This window comes from Tachyglossus aculeatus, chromosome 1, assembly GCF_015852505.1.
Source record: "Tachyglossus aculeatus isolate mTacAcu1 chromosome 1, mTacAcu1.pri, whole genome shotgun sequence".
In the NCBI taxonomy this organism is placed as follows: Eukaryota; Metazoa; Chordata; class Mammalia; order Monotremata; family Tachyglossidae; genus Tachyglossus; species Tachyglossus aculeatus.
This window is the reverse complement of record NC_052066.1, coordinates 5,332,522-5,350,558: the sequence shown is the minus strand read 5'-3', so window position 1 is coordinate 5,350,558 and position 18,037 is coordinate 5,332,522. Positions and strand designations below refer to the sequence as shown.

General features: G+C 53.3%; 1 protein-coding gene across 1 annotated transcript in view; it reads right to left on the bottom strand.

Annotated features, from left to right (window-relative positions):
* Positions 1 to 13,794, bottom strand: part of ASIC4 (acid sensing ion channel subunit family member 4) — a 69,509-nt gene extending 55,715 nt beyond the window's left edge. Inside the window, 1 exon segment of the mRNA XM_038748436.1 lies at positions 13,201 to 13,794. Coding sequence (XP_038604364.1) covers positions 13,201 to 13,794 — 594 coding nt within the window.
* Between the last annotated feature and the right edge of the window lie 4,243 nt (positions 13,795 to 18,037).

The window sequence follows — 18,037 nt, the reverse complement described above, 5'->3', positions numbered from 1 at the left end:
CACGTTGTCCCACATTCATTCATTCATTCATTCAATCGTATTTATTGAGCTCTTACTGTGTGCAGAGCACTGTACTAAGCACTTGGGAAGTCCAAGTTGACAACATATAAGGACGGTCCCTACCCAACAATGGGCTCACAGTCTAGAAGTATAGCAGGGGGAGACCGGGGGAGCCCCACATAGGGCTCACAGTCTCAATCCCCATTTTCCAGATGAGGTCACTGAGGCCCAGAGAAGTGAAGTGACTCTCCCAAAGTCACCCAGCTAACAAGCGGTGGAGCCGGGATTAGAACTCATAACCTCTGACTCTTCAAAAATCTCCAGTGGCTACCAATCAATCTGCACATCAGGCAGAAACTCCCCACCCTGGGCTTCAAGGCTGTCCATCACCTCGCCCCCTCCTACCTCACCTCCCTTCTCTCCTTCTACTGCCCAGCCCGCACCCTCCGCTCCTCCGCCGCTGATCTTCTCACCGTACCTCGCTCTCGCCTGTCCCGCCATCGACCCCCGGCCCCCGTCCTCCCCCAGGCCTGGAATGTCCCCAATCCCTCTGCCCATCTGCCAAGCTAGCTCTCTTCCTCCCTTCAAGGCCCTGCTGAGAGCTCACCTCCTCCAGGAGGCCTTCCCACACTGAGCCCCTTCCTTCCTCTCCCCCTTGTCCCCCTCTCCATCCCCCCATCTTACCTCCTTCCCTTCCCCACAGCACCTGTATATATGTGTATATGGTTGTACATATTTATTACTCTATTTATTTATTTATTTATTTATTTTGCTTGTACATTTCTATCCTATTTATTTTATTTTGTTGGTATGTTTGGTTCTGTTCTCTGTCTCCCCCTTTTAGACTGTGAGCCCACTGTTGGGTAGGGACTGTCTCTATGTGTTGCCAATCTGTACTTCCCAAGCGCTTAGTACAGTGCTCTGCACATAGTAAGCGCTCAATAAATACGATTGATTGATTGATTGATTGATTGACTCCCAAGCCCGGGGTCTTTCCACTGAGCCACACTGCTTCAAGATTGTGAAGAATTGTAAATCTTAGCTCCGGCCCCATTGTGAATCTTTGCTTTGGAGCATTTGATCAGCTCTCTCCTCCTACCTGTCCTCGCGTCTCTCCCACCGCAACCCAGCCCGCACACTCCGCTCCTCCAAACCCCAACCTACTCACTGCACCTCCATCTCGTCTATCTCACTGCCGACCCCTGGCCCACCTCCTCCCTCCTGCTGGGAACTCGCTTCATTTATTCATTCATTCATTTATTCAATCGTATTTATTGAGCGCTTACTGTGTGCAGAGCACTGTACTAAGAGCATGGGAAGTACAAGTCAGCAACACACAGAGACGGTCCCTACCCACGACACAGTCTAGAAGGGGGAGACAGACAACCAAACATGTAGGCAGGTGTCAAAACCATCAGAACAAATAGATAAAACAGTCAGAACAACTCTCTCCCCCTTCCCATCCAACAGACCACCGCTCTCCCTATCTTCAATAATAACAATAACAATAATAATGGTATTTATTAAGCACTTACTATGTGCCAAGCACTGGGATAGAGACGAGGTGATCAGGTTGTCCCATGTGGGGCTCACAGTCTTCATCCCCTTCTTCACAGTCTTCACAGTAAGCGCTCAATAAATACGATTGATTGATTGATTGATCTCCATTTTACAGATGAGGGAACTGAGGCCCAGAGAAGTCAAGTGACTGGTCCACAATCACACAGCTGACAAGTGGTGGAGCTGGGATTAGAACCCATGATGATGGCATTTATTAAGCGCTTACTATGTTGAAAGCACTGTTCTAAGCACTGGGGAGGTTACAAGGTGATGAGGTTGTCCCACGGGGGGCTCACAGTCTTAATCCCCATTTTACAGATAAGGGAACTGAGGCCCAGAGAAGTGAAGTGACTTGTCCAAAGTCACACAGCTGACAATTGGCGGAGCCGGAATTTGAACCCATGATCTCTGACTCTCAAGCCCGGGCTCTTTCTACTGAGCCACGCTGCTTCTCTAAGAGCCCAGGCTTGGGAGTCAGAGGTCGTGGGTTCTAATCCTAGCTCCGCCACTTGTCCGCTGTGTGACTTTGGGCAAGTCACTTCACTCCTCTGTACCTCAGTTCCCTCATCTGTAAATTGGGGATGAAGATTGGGAGCCCCACGTGGGACAACCTGATGGCCTTGTATGTACCCCAGCGTTTAGAACAGTGCTTGGCACATAATTAATTAATTAATGATGGCATTAATTAAGTGCTTATTATGTGCAAAGCGCTGTCAAAAGCGCTGAGGAGTTTACAAGGTGATCAGGTTGTCCCACATGGGGCTCACAGTCTTAATCCCCATTTTATAGATGAGGCCCAGAGAAGTGAAGTAACTTGCCCAAAGTCACACAGCTGACAAGTGGCGGAGCCAGAATTTGAACCCACCCCTCTGACTCCAAAGCCCGGGCTCTTTCCACTGAGCCACGCTGCTTTTCTAACACATAGTAAGCGCTTAACAAATCCCATCATTATTATTGTCCTCTCCCATGCGCTCAATACAGTGCTCCGCCCACAGTAAGTGCTCAATAAATACGATTGATCAATGCCATAAACCTGTCTCTGAACGGACTAGGGGAGTGAACAGGATGGAGAGGAGGTGCCGGGGGGAAAGGGGAAGGGGCCAGAGATATTTCAGGGCAGTGGCAGCCACAGAGGCAGCTTCAATTATTCACGCATTTAATCGTATTTATTGAGCGCTTACTGTGTGCAGAGCACTGGACTAAGCGTTTGGGAACTCCAAGTTGGCAACATATAGAGAAGGTCCCTACTCAACAATGGGCTCACAGTCTAGAAGGGGGAGACAGACAACAAAACTAAACATGTGGTCAGGTGTCAAGTCATCAGAATAAATAGAATTAAAGCTAGCTTCGAGGGGCTGGGGGAGGGAACACTTATCAGGGTAAAAATAGGTTGGAAAATGTGACATTTATTAACTTGGATTCCGGAGGAAAGGTCACAGCAGAGTGGGAAAGCGGAGGGGGCGAGCGAGGGACTGGGAAAGGAGGAGGGGATGGGGTAGGGAGAGATCTTACCCAACCCTCTCCCCAAATTTATTCATTCAATCGTATTTATTGAGCGCTTACTGTGTGCACTGTACTAAACACTTGGGCAGTACAAGTTGGCAACACATAGAGACGGTCCCTACCCAACAACGGGCCTGTGGTCTTTTTAGACTGTGAGCCCACTGTTGGGTAGGAACTGTCTCTATATGTTGCCAACTTGTACTTCCCAAGCGCTTAGTACAGTGCTCTGCACACAGTAAGCGCTCAATAAATATGATTGATTGATTGATTGATAGAAGGGGGAGACAGACAACAAAACAAAACATGTGGACAGGTGTCAAGTCGTCAGAACAAATAGAAATAAAGCTAGATGCACATCATTAACAAAATAAATAGAATTTATTGAGTGCTTACTGTGTGCAGAGCACAGGGCTTTGCACATAGTAAGGACTTACCTCCTCCAGGAGGCCTTCCCAGACTGAGCCCCTTCCTTCCTCTCCCCCTCATCCCCCTCTCCATCCCCCCCATCTTACCTCCTTCCCTTCCCCACAGCACCTGTATATATGTATATATGTTTGTACATTTTTATTACTCTATTTGTTTATTTATTTATTTATTTTTCTTGTACATACCTATTCTATTTATTTCATTTTGTTAGTATGTTTGGTTTTGTTCTCCGTCTCCCCCTTTTAGACTGTGAGCCCACTGCTGGGTAGGGACTGTCTCTATATGGTACCAACTTGTACTTCCCAAGCGCTTAGTACAGTGCTCTGCACACAGTAAGCGCTCAATAAATACGATTGATGATGATGACGACTTAATAAATGCCATTATTATTATTATTATTACTAAGTGGTTGGGACATCCTCATCTTCCCCCTGGAGAAGACCCCCGAGGACCCCGTCCCTCTTCCCATCCTCGACCCCTCTTCCTGACCAACCCGGGATCCAGCCGGGATGGAACCCAGGAATCCGGGCTGCTGATGCTGGAGGGAAGGTCTGAGAGGGAGGAGAAGGAGGATTGTCCTCCAATTGTCAGCTTGTGACTTTGGGCAAGTCACTTAACTTCTCTGTGCCTCAGTTACCTCATCTGTAAAATGGGGATTAAGACTGTGAGCCCCCTGAGGGACAACCTGATCACCTTGTAACCTCCCCAGCGCTTAGAACAGTGCTTTGCACATAGTAAGTGCTTAATAAATGTCATTATTATTATTATTATTATTGACTGAGGAAGGGCACATGGGGGTGGGGGAGGAGGATAAGGAGGTGCAGAGGGAGGAGGGAATGATAATAATAATAATAATTATTATTATTACAGTATTTGTTGGGGAGCATGGAGAGAGAAGAGGAGCTTAGTGGGTAGGAACAGGCCTGGAGGCCTGTACTTCCCAAGCGCTTAGTACAGTGCTCTGCACATAGTAAGCGCTCAATAAATACAATTGATTGATTGATTGATTGATTGATTGGAGGCTGAACTGCATGGGAAGACAAGAGCAGGCTGAATTTATTAAGCGGCGGGGATTCTGCCCCCCTCTTCAGCCTCTCCCCACTCTGTTCTTGGCCTAGGCCTAAGCCTCCAGGGCTCAATCCACCCATCGATCCATCCAACCTAGGTACTGAGCGCTTTCTAAATAAATAAGTAACAATTATAACCATGATGGTATTTGTTCAGTGCTTACTACGTGCCAAGCGCTGTTCTATGCACTGGGGTAGCTACAAGGTCATCAGGTTGTCCCACGTGGGGCTCACAGTCTTCATAATAATCAATCAATCAATCAATCATATTTATTGAGCGCTTACTGTGTGCAGAGCACTGTACTAAGCGCTTGGGAAGTACAAGTTGGCAACATATAGAGACAGTCCCTACCCAACAGTGGGCTCACAGTCCAAAAAGGGGAGACAGAGAACAAAACCAAACATACTAACAAAATAAAATGAATAGAATAGATATGTACAGGTAAAATAAATAAATGAATAGAGTAATAAATATGTACAAACATATATACATATATACAGGTGCTGTGGGGAGGGGAAGGAGGTAAGGCGGGGTGGATGGGGAGGAGAAGGAGGGGGAGAGGAAGGAGAGGGCTCAGTCTGGGAAGGCCTCCTGGAGGAGGTGAGCTTTCAGTAGGGCCTTAATAATAATAATAATAAAAAGGATGGTATTTGTTCAGCACTTACTACGTGCGAAGCACTGTTCTATGCGCTGGGTTAGATACAAGGTCATCAGGTTGTCCCACATGGGGCTCACAGTCTTCATAATAATAATAAAATAATAATGATGGTATTTGTTAAGCGCTTACTATGTGCCAAGCACTGTTCTATGCACTGGGGTAGATACAAGGTCATCAGGTTGTCCCATGTGGGGCTCACAGTCTTCAGAATAATAATAATGACGGTATTTGTTAAGCGCTTACTATGTGCAAAGCACTGTTCTAAGCGCTGGGGAGGTTACAAGGTCATCAGGTCATCATCTAGACTGTGAGCCCACTGTTGGGTAGGGACCGTCTCTATATGTTGCCAACTTGTACTTCCCAAGCACTTAGTACAGTGCTCTGCACACAGTAAGCGCTCAATAAATACGATTGATTGATTGATTGATTGATCAGGTTGTTCCACGTGGGGCTCACAGTTGTAATCCCCATTTTACAGATGAGGTAACTGAGGCACAGAGAATCCAGTGCTTCGAACAGTGCTTGGCTCATAGTAAGCGCTCAGTGGCGAGAGTCTGGGTTTGGGAGTCAGAGGTCATGGGTTCTAATCCCGGCTCCGCTACTTGTCAGCTGCAGAACTTTGGGCAAGTCACCTCTCTTCGCTGTGTTTCAGTTACCTCATCTGTAAAATAGGGACGAATAATAATAATAACGTTGGTTTTGGGTAAGCGCTTACTATGTGCCAAGCACTGTCCTAAGATTGTGAGCCCCACGTGGGACAACCTGATTACCTTGTATCCCCCCCAGCGCTTAGAACAGTGTTGGGCACATAGTAAGCGCTTAACCAATGCCATCATTATTCTGAAGGTTTTGACCCCTGTCTGCATGTTTTATGCTGTTGTCTGTCTCCCCCCTCTAGCCTGTGAGCCCGTTGTCGGTTAGGGACCGTCTCTATCTGTTGCCAACTTGTACTTCCCAAGCGCTTAGTACAGTTCTCTGCACACAGTAAGCTCTCAATAAATACAACTGAATGAATGATTTATTATTATTAACAAATTCTATCATTGTTATTATCCCCATTTTACAGGTGAGGTCACGGAGGCCCAGAGAAGTGAAGTGGCTTGCCCCAAGGTCACACAGCAGACGTGTGGAGGAGGCGGGATTCGAATCCACGTCCTCTGACTCCCAAGCCCGGGCTCTCTCCCCTGAGCCACGCTGCTTCTCTGTGCAGAACACTGTACTGAGCGCTTGGTAGAGTCCACTGGCAATCCCGGAGTCAACGAGCACCCCCAGAAAATCTCCAGGGATTCTCCCAAATGTGCTATCCTTAGGGAATCTCCTCTCACGTGGATCTCTTCATCCGTGGCAGGGGAATCCCCCCGCCCCCCACAACCTGAATAGAACAGTGCTTGGCACATAGTAAGCACTTAATAAATATAATAATGATGGTATTTGTTAAGCGCTTACTATGTGCAAAGCACTGTTCTAATCATGTCACCTCCTTCTCTCCTCCCAGGGACTGGCCGCATTATCTTCTCCTCTCTACCCCGCCCCATCCCAGCCTCTTCATTCATTCAGCCACATTTATTAAGCGCTTATTAAGTGCAGAGCACTGTACTAAGCGCCTGGGAAAGTACAAGACAACAATAAACAGTGGCAATCCCTGCCCACAACGAGCTCACAGTCTAGAGGGGGAAGGAGACAGACATGATGATGATGGTGATGGCATTTATTAAGCGCTTACTATGTGCAAAGCACTGTTCTAAGCGCTGGGGAGGTTACGAGATGATCAGGTTGTCCCACGGGGGGCTCACAGTCTTCATCCCCATTTTACAAATGAGGTCACTGAGGCACAGAGAAGTGAAGTGACTTGTCCAAAGTCACCCAGCTGACAATTGGCGGAGCCGGAATTTGAACCCATGACCTCTGACTCCAAAGCCCGGGCTCTTTCCACTGAGCCACGCAGCAATACAAATCAACTCTTTCCCCCTCCCCACTCCCCTTCTGCCCTCCTCCCCACCGCCCTCTTCTCCTTCCCTTCTGCTCCCCTTCCTCTCCCAGCCCCGCAGATTCTCTATTCCTTCTCTCCTCTTTCTTCTCCCCTCTTTCCCCTTCCTTCTCCTCCTCTTCCTCCAGCCCCCCTTTCTTCTTCCCCTAGAATACTAACAATAATGGTATTTGTTAAGCGCTTACTATGTGCCAAGCACTGTTCTAAGCGCTGCCTATATTCCCCCTGCCCCTCCCCTTCTCCCCTCCTCCTCCTCCTCTCCCTCCAGCTCCCCCTTTTCTTCTTCCCCTATATTCCTACTCCCTTCTCCCCTCCTCCTCTTCCTCTCCTTTCAGCTCTCCCGTCTGTTCTCCCCTATATTACTACTCCCCCTCCCCTTCTCCTCTTCTCCCTCCAGCTCCCCGTTTCTTCTTCCCCTGTATTCCTACTCCCTTCTCCCCTCCTCCTCCTCCCCTTCCAGCTCCCCCGTTTCCTCTCTCCTTCATTCCTACTTTCCCCTCCCTTTCTCCCCTCCTCCTCTACCCCCAGCTCCCCCTTTTCTTCTTCCCCTATATTCCCACTCTCCCCTCCCCTTCTCCCCTCCTCCTCCTCCTCCTCCTCCTCGCCTTCCAGCTCCCCCTTTCCTTCTTCCCCTATATCCCCACTCTCCCCTCCCCTTCTCCCCTCCCCTTCTCCCCTCCTCCTCCTGCTCTCCTTCCAGCTCCCCCGTTTCTTCTTCCCCTATATCCCTACTCCCTTCTCCCTTCCTCCTCCTCCTCTCCTTCCAGCTCCCCCGTTTCCTCTCCCCTATATTCCTATTCCCCCCCCTTTGTCCCCTCCTCCTCTACCTCCTCCAGCTCTCCCTTTTCTTCTTCCCCTATATTCCCACTCTCCCCTCCCCTTCTCCCCTCTTCCTCTCCCTCTCCTTCCAGCTCCCCCGTTTCTTCTTCCCTTATATTCCCACTCCCTTCTCCCCTCCTTCTCTTCTCCCTCCAGCTCCCCTTTTCTTCTTCCCCTCTATTCCCACTCCTCCCTCCCCTTCTCCTCCTCTCCCTCCAGCTCCCCGTTTCTTCTTCCCCTATATTCCCCCTCCCCTTGTCCCTACTCCCCCTCCAACTCCCCCTTTTCTTCTTCCCCTATATTCCCACTCCCTTCTCCCCTCCTCCTTTTCTCCCACCAGCTCCCCTTTTCTTCTTCCCCTCTTTTCCCACGTCTCCCTCCCCTTCTCCTCCTCTCCCTCCAGCTCCCCGTTTCTTCTTCCCGTATATTCCCCCTCCCCTTCTCCCTCCTCCTCCTCCAACTCCCCCTTTTCTTCTTCCCCTATATTCCCACTCCCCTTCTCCCCTTCTCCTCCTCCTCCTCTCCCTCCAGCTCCCCCGTTTCTTCTTTCCCTCTATTCCTCCTCCCCTTCTCCCCTCCTCCTCCTCTCCCCCCTCCTCCCCGTCCTCCTCTCCTCGGGGACTGAGACACAAACCCCCCACTCAGCAGCACAAAGATGCCATTGATTTACAACCCCTTCACCACCTGCTAGGACCAGTTCTCTCCTCCTCCCCACACCGGGGCAGATAGGACGAAGGGGCTCTCCACCAAGGGGTGGCCTCCCCAGATTTCCCAGGAATGCTGTGGAGGCGGGGCGGGGGGGGGACCCCCATTCCCACCCACTCCCCAATCCCAGTTCCGACAAGGTGGAAACCCTGCGTGGGGGAAAAGAGCCAAGGGGCGAAGGGAGCGTGGTGTGGCCTGGTGGGTGGATCTCAATTGTGTTCACAACACCTCAGGAGAGTCAGTTGCCAAGCCACCTTATTCCTCGAGCAAAAGGGCCCCCTCTTTTCCCAGTCTTCCCCCCACAACTTCCCCAAAGGACTGCCTCATTCTCCAACTCATCCCCTCCTTTTCCTCCTCCTCTTATTTCTCTTCTTCCTCCTCTTTCTTCATCTTGGTCCTGGTCCTCGTCTTTCTACACCTTCACCCCCACCACCGGTTTGCTCTGGGCCTAATCCCATCAGGAAATTACGCAGAAAGCCCCAGTCCCCCTCCAGTCAGGGACCCAAAGTCAGTTGGTGCGGGGGTCCAGCGGCTGACGTCACCCATCTGGGGGGAGACCAGCATTCCGGAGGTCCCCATCGGGTCATCCCCTCACCCCCCGACATTGGTGCCAGCTGGGAAATAGACTCCTTGGTATCCCCATCCCAGCAGCACAATGGGGGCAGGAATGGTTATTTATTCTGATGGTTTTGACATCTGTCTACATGTTTTGTTTTGTTGTCTGTCTCCCCCTTCTAGATTGTGAGCCCGTTGTCGGGGAGGGACTGTCACTATAATGTTGCCGATTTGTACTTCCCAAGCGCTTAGTACAGTGCTCTGCACACAGTAAGCACTCCATACATACGATTGAATGAATGAATGAGTGGTTTAGGCAGAGACCCCCCCACGCTCTGAGACAGACCTACGCACACCTAGCCAGGCGGTCGGAGTTGGGGTACCTCACATCGGACGGGCCTGAGACCCCGACATTCTGCGTGAGGCACATCATGTGAGTGTTGGGCATTGACACAGGATGATGACACATGTGCACAGTACTACATGTGTGTGGGGTGGGGGGGAGATAGGGTGTGTGTAGGGGGAGTTGGATTAAGCTCTTTATAGCAGAGTCCTGGGTGGAGGGATTGAGAGAGGGGACAAGCCTGGGGTGGGGGGGGGGGCAGGCAAGTTTGAACATGAGAGAAAGAATGACCCCCAAATATTCCCTTTCTTCTGGGGAGACCCCCTACTCCGGGTTTTTCGGGGGCTCTTGGAAACCCTCAGGGGTCTCGCTGGGCTCTGGGAAGCCCCTGGAATCCCTTGCTGACACTGTGGAGACCCCTCCTCAGATCTGCTGCTGCTGCTGATGGCATTTGTTAAACGTTTACTATGTGCACAGCACCGTTCTAAGCAGTGGGGTAGATACAAGGTAATCGGATTGTCCCACGTGGGGCCCACAGACTTAATCCCCCTTTTACAGATGAGTTCACTGAGGCTCAGAGAAGTTAAGTGATTGCTCAAGGTCACGCAGCAGACATGTGGGGGAGCAGGGATTAGAACCCATGACCTCTGACTCCCAAGCCCGGGCTCTTTCTACTGAGCCACGCTGCTTCTCAGGGGTTCTAAGTAGTTTCGGGGTGGGGGGAGTTTCTCACTGAGCTTTAAGGAGCTGCTGGGATCTCCTGCTGACACTGTGAAGACCCCCCCCCCCCCAGATTTTCCAGGGGCTCTGAGGAGCTTAAGGGGGTCTCACTGGGCTCTGAATAGCCCCCAGGACCTCCTGCTGCCAGTGTGGAGAGCCACTATGGGTCTCTCTGGGCTCTAGGGAAGCCCCCGGGCCTTCCTACTGGCCCTGGGGTGACCCCTGCATTTCCCAGGGGCTCTGGGAAGGCTCCTGGGCATCTCTCTGGGCTCTGGAGAGCCCCCAGGGCCTTCCTGCTGACCCTTTGGAGACCCTCCGGCTCTTCTCCCTGGCAGCCTGGATGTGCAGCTCAGCTCTACGTGTGCAGTCACCTTCTCTGTGTGGGAGACAGTGGGCGGGGGGGCGTGAGAATAGGCGGGTGCCAGCCGTCTGTGCACGTGGGGATGCGGGAGCACGAGTGGAGCTGGAAGCCCCGGGAGCGCAGGAGGAAGTGGAAGAAAGCGAGAAGGTGTCTGAGTGAGAAGGGAAAGTGTGGGCGGGAGAGGGGAAGAGGGAATGAGGAAGACCGCGGTGAGCACGCCAGGAGAAGTGGAGTTGGGGTCTCCTGGGTCCCTGGGGTGGAGGGGAAGGGTGTGGGGGGGTGTTGGCGTCGACCTCGGCTGTGCCGCCTGCATGAAGGGATGGAGAGGGGCTGGGGGGAGGCAGGTAGGGGTGAGGAGGGGCTGGGGATTGGGGGTCCCGGCCCAGTGGACCGGGACGCGGCGCAGACCCTCAGAAGGGCCTGACTGTTGACTTTTTTGATGCCCTTCTCCCCCTCTTCTAGACTGTGAGCCCGTTGTTGGGCAGGGACTGTCTCTCTTTGTTGCCGAATTGGACTTTCCAAGCTTAGTTCAGCGCTCTGCACACAATAAACCCGCAATAAATATGACTGAATGAATGAATGAAGGACCTGGGTTCTAATCCCCATTCCGCCCTTGGCTGCTGGGTGACCCTGGGGAAGCGACTTCGCTTCTCTGGGCCTCAGTGACCTCATCTGTAAATCGGGGATGAAGACTGTGAGCCCCTCGTGGGACAACCTGATCACCCCGTATCTACCCCAGTGTTTAGAACAGTGCTTCTAGACTGTGAGCCCGTTGTTGGGTAGGGACCGTCTCTATATGATGCCCATTTGTACTTCCCAAGCGCTTAGTCCAGTGCTCTGCACACAGTAAGCGCCCCCTTCTAGTCCGTGAGCCCGTTGTTGGGTAGGGACCGTCTCTGTATGTTGCTGATTTGGACTTCCCAAGCACTTAGTCCAGTGCTCTGCATAGAGTAAGCGCTCAATAAATACGATTGAATGAATGAATGCTTGGCACATAGTAAGCGCTGAACAAACACCATCCTGATTATTATGATTATTATTATTACTCTTGAGCAGTGGGAGCAGAGTCGGCCTGACTCTAGACGGGGCTGCCCCGCCTCTCACTCTCCCTGGGGTAGAGGAGGTGTAGGCATCAGGATTCACCCTCCATCAGCCTCTGCGGCTTCTGAAGCGCTTAGTACAGTGCTCTGCACATAGTAAGCGCTCAATAAATACGATTGATGATTGATGATGTGCCCACCCCAGGGAAGTCCAGAGCAAGAATCTACCAGGCAGGGCCGGCCGGGCCGTCTCGGAGGACGGCACGGAGGAGGCGCCGAGCTGAGCCCGAGCAGCTTGGGGGAGATTGGGGAGGGAGGGGGGAACCCTAGCCAGGACTCACCCCCTCCTCCGCCCCGCAACCCGAGGGGGAAACCTTGTCTGCTGTGTGACCTTGGATAAGTCACTTCATTTCTCTGGGCCTCAGTTCCCTCACCTGTCAAATGGGGTTGAAGACTGTGAGCCCGTTGTTGGGTAGGGACCATCTCTGTTGCCAATTTGTACTTCCCAAGCGCTTAGTACAGTACTCTGCACACAGTAAGTGCTCAATAAATACGATTGAATGAATGAATGGATGTGAGCCCATTCATTTGGGACAGGGACTCTGTCCAACCTGAATAGCTTGTCTCCACCCAACGCTCAAAACGGTGCTTGCCGTATAGTAAGCGCTTAATAAATACCATCCTTACCAGGAGTCATTATTCATCATGGAGAAGTGGTGCTGCTTAGTGGCAACAGCACGGGCTAGGGAGGAAGAGGTTGTGGGTTCTAATACCGGCTCCGCCACTTGTCAGCTGTGTGACTTTGGGTGAGTCGCTTCACTTCTCTGGGCCTCAGTTCCCTCATCTGGAAAATGGGGATGAAGACCGTAAGCCCCACGTGGGACAACCTGATGACCTTGTATTTAACTCAGTGCTTAGAACAGTGCTTGGCACGTAGGAAGCGCTTAACAAATACCATCATTATCATTATTGTTATCATCATTATTGTTAGGGTACTCACTCATTCAATCGTATTTATTGAGCGCTTACTGTGTGCAGAGCACTGTACTAAGCACTTGGGAAAACCAAATCGGCAACATATAGAGACGGTCCCTACCCAACGATGGGCTCACATTCTAGAAGGGGGAGACAGACAATGAAACAAAACATGTGGATAGGTGTCAAGTTAAGCTCTTCCTATGTGCCAGGCACTGTACTGAGTGCTGGGGTGGATGCAAGGAAATCGGGTTGCATACGGTCCCCGCCCCGCTTGGGGCTCATGGTCTCCATCCCCATTTTCCAGCTCAGGTCACCGAGGCCCAGAGAAGTGAAGTGACTTACCTAAGGTCACGCAGTGGACAGGTGGCGGAGCCGGGAGTGGAACCCAAGACCTCCCAACTCCCAGGCCCAGGCTCTGGTGCCTAGAAGCCACGCCGGGAGCGGGGGGCGTCCCGGATCCGGGGTCCGGGGACTCACCACGGAGAAGTTACTGGTGGAACAGCGGTGGCCACTGAAGTTGCAGCTCTTGAGCATGTCCGCCAGCTGATGCCCGGTGCGGTTGAGGATGTCCACCATGTCCGGCTCGGGGTAGCGCAGGCCCGCGGCCCGGTGTCCGTCGCGGTCCTTCGGGGGCAGGCCGGTCAGGTTGGCCAGGTGGAAGATGTCCGCGTCGCTCAGGGCCGAGTGGCGGAACCGGTTGATGTTGCAGAGGGTGACAGCGGGGAAGCCCGGGGCCGCGGGGGCCGCGGCCAAGGAGGCCAGGTGAGGCCGGGACAGGTAGGCCCGGGCCGAGCCTGCCGCCTGGTAGAGGCAGGCGGCCAGCGAGGCCAGCAGGGCCAAGGCCCAGAGGGCCCGGCGCAGCCCCCGGGGACCGCGACCCCAGACGCGGCCCAGCCCGTGCAGCGAGCTGGACCGGGCGAAGGTGGCCAGGTCTCGGGGGGCCGGCCCGGGACCGGGCCCGGACCCTCTCAGCAACACGCTCTGCTCGTCCCCCTCCTCCTTCGCCTTCGCCTTCGCATCCTCCTCCCCTTCCTCCGAAAATTTGATTTTGCACACGATCTCGATCGGCATCTGGGGGATGAGGGGGTGGGGGTGGGGGGCTGGGGTGGGATGGGGGGGTCTCCTCGAGGCGAGGCCCAGGGCCGGAGCCTTTCACGCCTATGCGTCCCCACGCCCCGGGTCGGCTCTTCCCTTCTCCTCTCCGCCACCGAGGGACCCCAAAACTCGCCCTGAGAGGAGGGGACGGGGGGAGGCACTGGAGAGGAGGGAGGGGGCTGCAAGGGGAGGCAGGGGGAGGCTTGGAGAGGAAGGGGAAGCACGGAGAGGCTTGAGGAGGCAAGGGGAGGCTTGGAGAGGCGAGGGAAGTCTTGGAGAGGTGAGGGAAGTCTTGGAAAGGAAGGGGAGAGTCTTGGGGAGGCGAGGGGAGTCTTGGAGAGGAAAGAGAGTCTGGAAAAGGCCGGGGGAGTCTTGGAGAGGCAGGGGGAGTTTTGGAGAGGGAGAGTCTTGGAGAGGCAGGGGAAGTCTTGGAGAGGCAGAGGAAGTCTTGGAGAGTTAGGGGAGGCTTGGAGAGGAAGGGGGAATCTTGAAGGGCCAGGGGGAGTCTTGGAGAGGGAGGGGGGGGGTCTTGGAGAAGCAGGGGAAGCCCGGAGAGAGGAAGGGGGAGTCTTGGAGAGGCAGGGGGAGTCTTGAAGTGGCAGGGGAAGAACGGAGAGATGAAGGGGGAGTCTTGGAGAGGCAGGGAGAGCCTTGGAGAGGGACGGGAGAGTCTTGGAGAAGCAGGGGGAGTCACGGAATGGCAGGGGAGAGTCTTGGAGAGGCAGGGGGAGACTTGAAGAGGAAGGGGGAGCCTTGGAGAGCAAGGGGGAGTCTTGGAGAGGGAGGAAGAGTCTTGGAGAGGCAGAGGGAGTCTTGGAGAGGAAGGGGGAGTCTTGGAAAGGCAGGGGGAGTTTGGGAGAGGCAGGGGGAGTCTGGGAGAGGCAGGGGGAGTCTTGGAAAGACAGGAGAAGCACGGAGAGAGGAAGGGGAGTCTTGGAGAGGCAGGGGGAGTCTTGGAGAGGAAGGGGGAGTCTTGGAAAGGCGGGGGGAGTTCGGGAGAGGCAGGGGAAGCCCGGAGAGAGGAAGGGGGAGTTTCGGAGAGGCAGGGGAAGCCCGGAGAGAGGCAGAGGGAGTCAGAGGAGCGGCTCCCACTGTGCCAGCAGCTCCGCAGCCCGGGCCCCCCCCCTCCTCCTCCTTCTCCTTCTTCTTCTTCTTCTTGTCCTCCTCCTCCTCCTCCTCCTCCGCCGCCGCCGCCGCCGCTTGTCTCTGTGGCGGATCGTCTGTTTGCGGCGGCTGGGCTTATCAGTCCGGGCCCAGCTGTCAGCCCCTGCGGGTCCCCCCCTCCGGCGCCCGCCGCTCCCTCCCTCCTCTCTGAGCTCCCTCCTCTCCTCAGCTCCCTCTCAGCAGCTCCCTCAGTCCGCGTGTGCCGCTCCCGGCCCCCGCCCCCTGGCCAAGCTCCCATCCGTCAGGACGCGTCCCCAGCCTCCCCAGCCCGGCCCGACAACGGGGGGGGGGGGGGGGGGAGGGGGCCAGGGGGGCCCCCCAGCCCGCTGCCCTCTGCCCAGCCAACCGTGCCCTCGCCCAGGCCCCCCGGTCCCGCCCCGGGCGGGCGGGCAACCCCCCCTCCCCGCTCCCGGGCTGGGGGGCCCAAGCCCGCTCGCCCTCCCCGGACCCCCGGTCCCGCTCCCTCCGACGCTTTCCGAGGCGATGCCAGCGATGCCACTTGTTTGAATCTTAGGAGTTCCGAAAGAGAGGGAGGGCAAGCGGATCTGGCTGCCAGGTTGCTCCCGAGGGCTGCCCCTTATGGGACCCCCGCTGGCCTGCCCCGGCAACCTCCCATCCCAACCTGGAAGCCCCCCTCTCTGCCCAGACCCTCGGGGGCTGCCCTCTTCCAGCGGCTGGCTAATAAACCGTTTCGGACGCCCCCCTACCCCCCTACCCACTCCGGGGCCGGAGGGCTGAATGGTAACAATAATGACAACACAGCGATAATAAGAATTGTGGTGTGCCGACCCCCTAATCACCTATCCACCTCCTTCTTGAAGAAGGAGAAGAGGAAGAAGGAGAAAAGAAGGAGGAGGAGGAGGAGAAGGAGAAGAAGAAGAGGAGGAGGAAGAAGAAGGAGAAGTAGGAGGAGGAGAAGGAGGAGGAGGAGGAGGAGGAGGAGGAGGAGAAGAAGAAGAAGAAGAAGAAGAAGAAGAAGAAGAAGAAGAAGAAGGAGAAGAAGAAGGAGGAGGAGGAGGAGGAGGAGGAGGAGGAGGAGGAGGAGGAGGAGAAAGAAAGGAAGAAAGGAAGGAAGGAAGAAAGAAAGAAAGAAAGAAAGAAAGAAAGAAAGAAAGAAAGAAAGAAAGAAAGAAAGAAAGAAAGAAAGAATGGAAAGAAAGAATGGAAAGAAGAAAGATTGGAAGGGAGGAAGGAAGGAAAGAAGGAAGGAAGGAAGGAAGGAAGGAAGGAAGGAAGGAAGGAAGGAAGGAAGGAAGGAAGGAAGGAAGGAAGGAAGGAAGGAAGGAAGGAAGGAAGGGAGGGAGGGAGGGAGGAAGGAAGGAAGTAAGGAAGAAAAGAAAGAAAGAAAGAAAGAAAGAAAGAAAGAAAGAAAGAAAGAAAGAAAAAGAAAGGAAGGAAGGAAGGAAGAAATAAAGAAAGAACGAAAGAAAGAAAGAGAAAGAAAGAAAAAGAAACAAAGAAAGAAAAAGAAACAAAGAAAGAAAAAGAAACAAAGAAAGAAAGAAAAAGAGGAATTGTGCGGTATTTGTTAAGTGCCTACTCTATGCCAGACACTGAACTAAGCTCTGGGATGGATACCCGCTAGATTTGTAAGCCCGTTGTGGGCGGAGTTTGTCTCTATTGCTGATTTGTACTTTCCAAGCACTTAGTACAGTGCTCTGCACACAAGAAACGCTCAATAAATACACTTGAACGAATGAAAGATAATCAGGTTGGACCCAGTCCCTGTCCCCCATGGAGGCTCGCAGCCTCAATCCCCATTTCCCAGAGGAGGTCACCGAGGACCGGAGAAGTGAAGTGACTCGCCCAAGGTCACCTAGCAGACAAGCGGCAGAGCCGGGATTAGAACCCACGACCTTCTGGCTTCCAGGCCTGGACTCTACCAACTCCGCCGTGCTTGTCGGCGCTTAGAACAGTGCCAGTGCTTAGAACAGTGCTCGGCACATAGTAAGCGCTTAACAAATACCACTATTATTCTTATGATTTCATGCTCCTTTGAAATAGAGAGCAGTGTGGGGGAGAATAGGGAAAGAGGGAAGGAAGAAGGGGGGTGGTCTTAGATAAATTCATTCATTCATTCAATCATATTTATTGAGCGCTTACTGTGTGCAGAGCACTGTACTAAGCGCTTAAGAAGTTCAAATCGGAAACATATAGAGATGGTCCCTACTCAACAACGGGCTCCCAGTCTAGATGGAGGGTCGTGGGGGGAAGAGGAAGAGGAGAGACTAAGGAAGAGAGCGGATTCATTTTCTGGAAGCAGAAAGAGACGGGGGGTGGGGGGCAGTCCAGCTGTCCACAGTGGAAAGGGACTGAATCTCTGGTTGCTGTCTCTGCCTCTTCAAGCGCTTAGTCCAGTGCTCTGCACGCAGTAAGCGCTCAATAAATACGACTGACTGAATGAATGATTATGGCATTTGTTAAACGCTTACTATGTGCCAAGCACTGTTCTAAGCGCTGGGGAGGATACAAGGTGACCAGGTTGTCCCCCGTGGGGCTCACAGTCTTCATCCCCATTTTCCAGATGAGGGAACTGAGGCCCAGAGAAGTGGTGACCAGGCCAAAGTCACCCAGCTGACAAGGGGCGGAACCGGGATTCGAACCCACGTCCTCTGACTCCCAAGCCCGGGTTATTTCCTCTGAGCCACGTCGCTTCTCCTAGAATCATCATCATCATCATCATCAATCGTATTGATTGAGCGCTTACTGTGTGCAGAGCACTGTACTAAGCGCTTGAGAGGTACAAATTGGCAACTTATAGAGACAGTCCCTACCCAACAGTGGGCTCACAGTCTAAAAGGGGGAGACAGAGAACAAAACCAAACATACTAACAAAATAAAATAAATAGAATGGATAGGATGCTGTCTCCACCCCTGAAAAATGCACCCCACTGGAAGGGGAGGGAGGAAAGGCAGAAAAGCGAGACTGGGGGTCGGGGGGCGAGGCAGGCCTGGGGTTTGGGGGCCCTGGAAGGGTAGAGATGTTGCCAATTTGTCCTTCCCAAGCGCTTAGTCCAGTGCTCTGCACGCAATAAGCGCTCAATCAATAGGACTG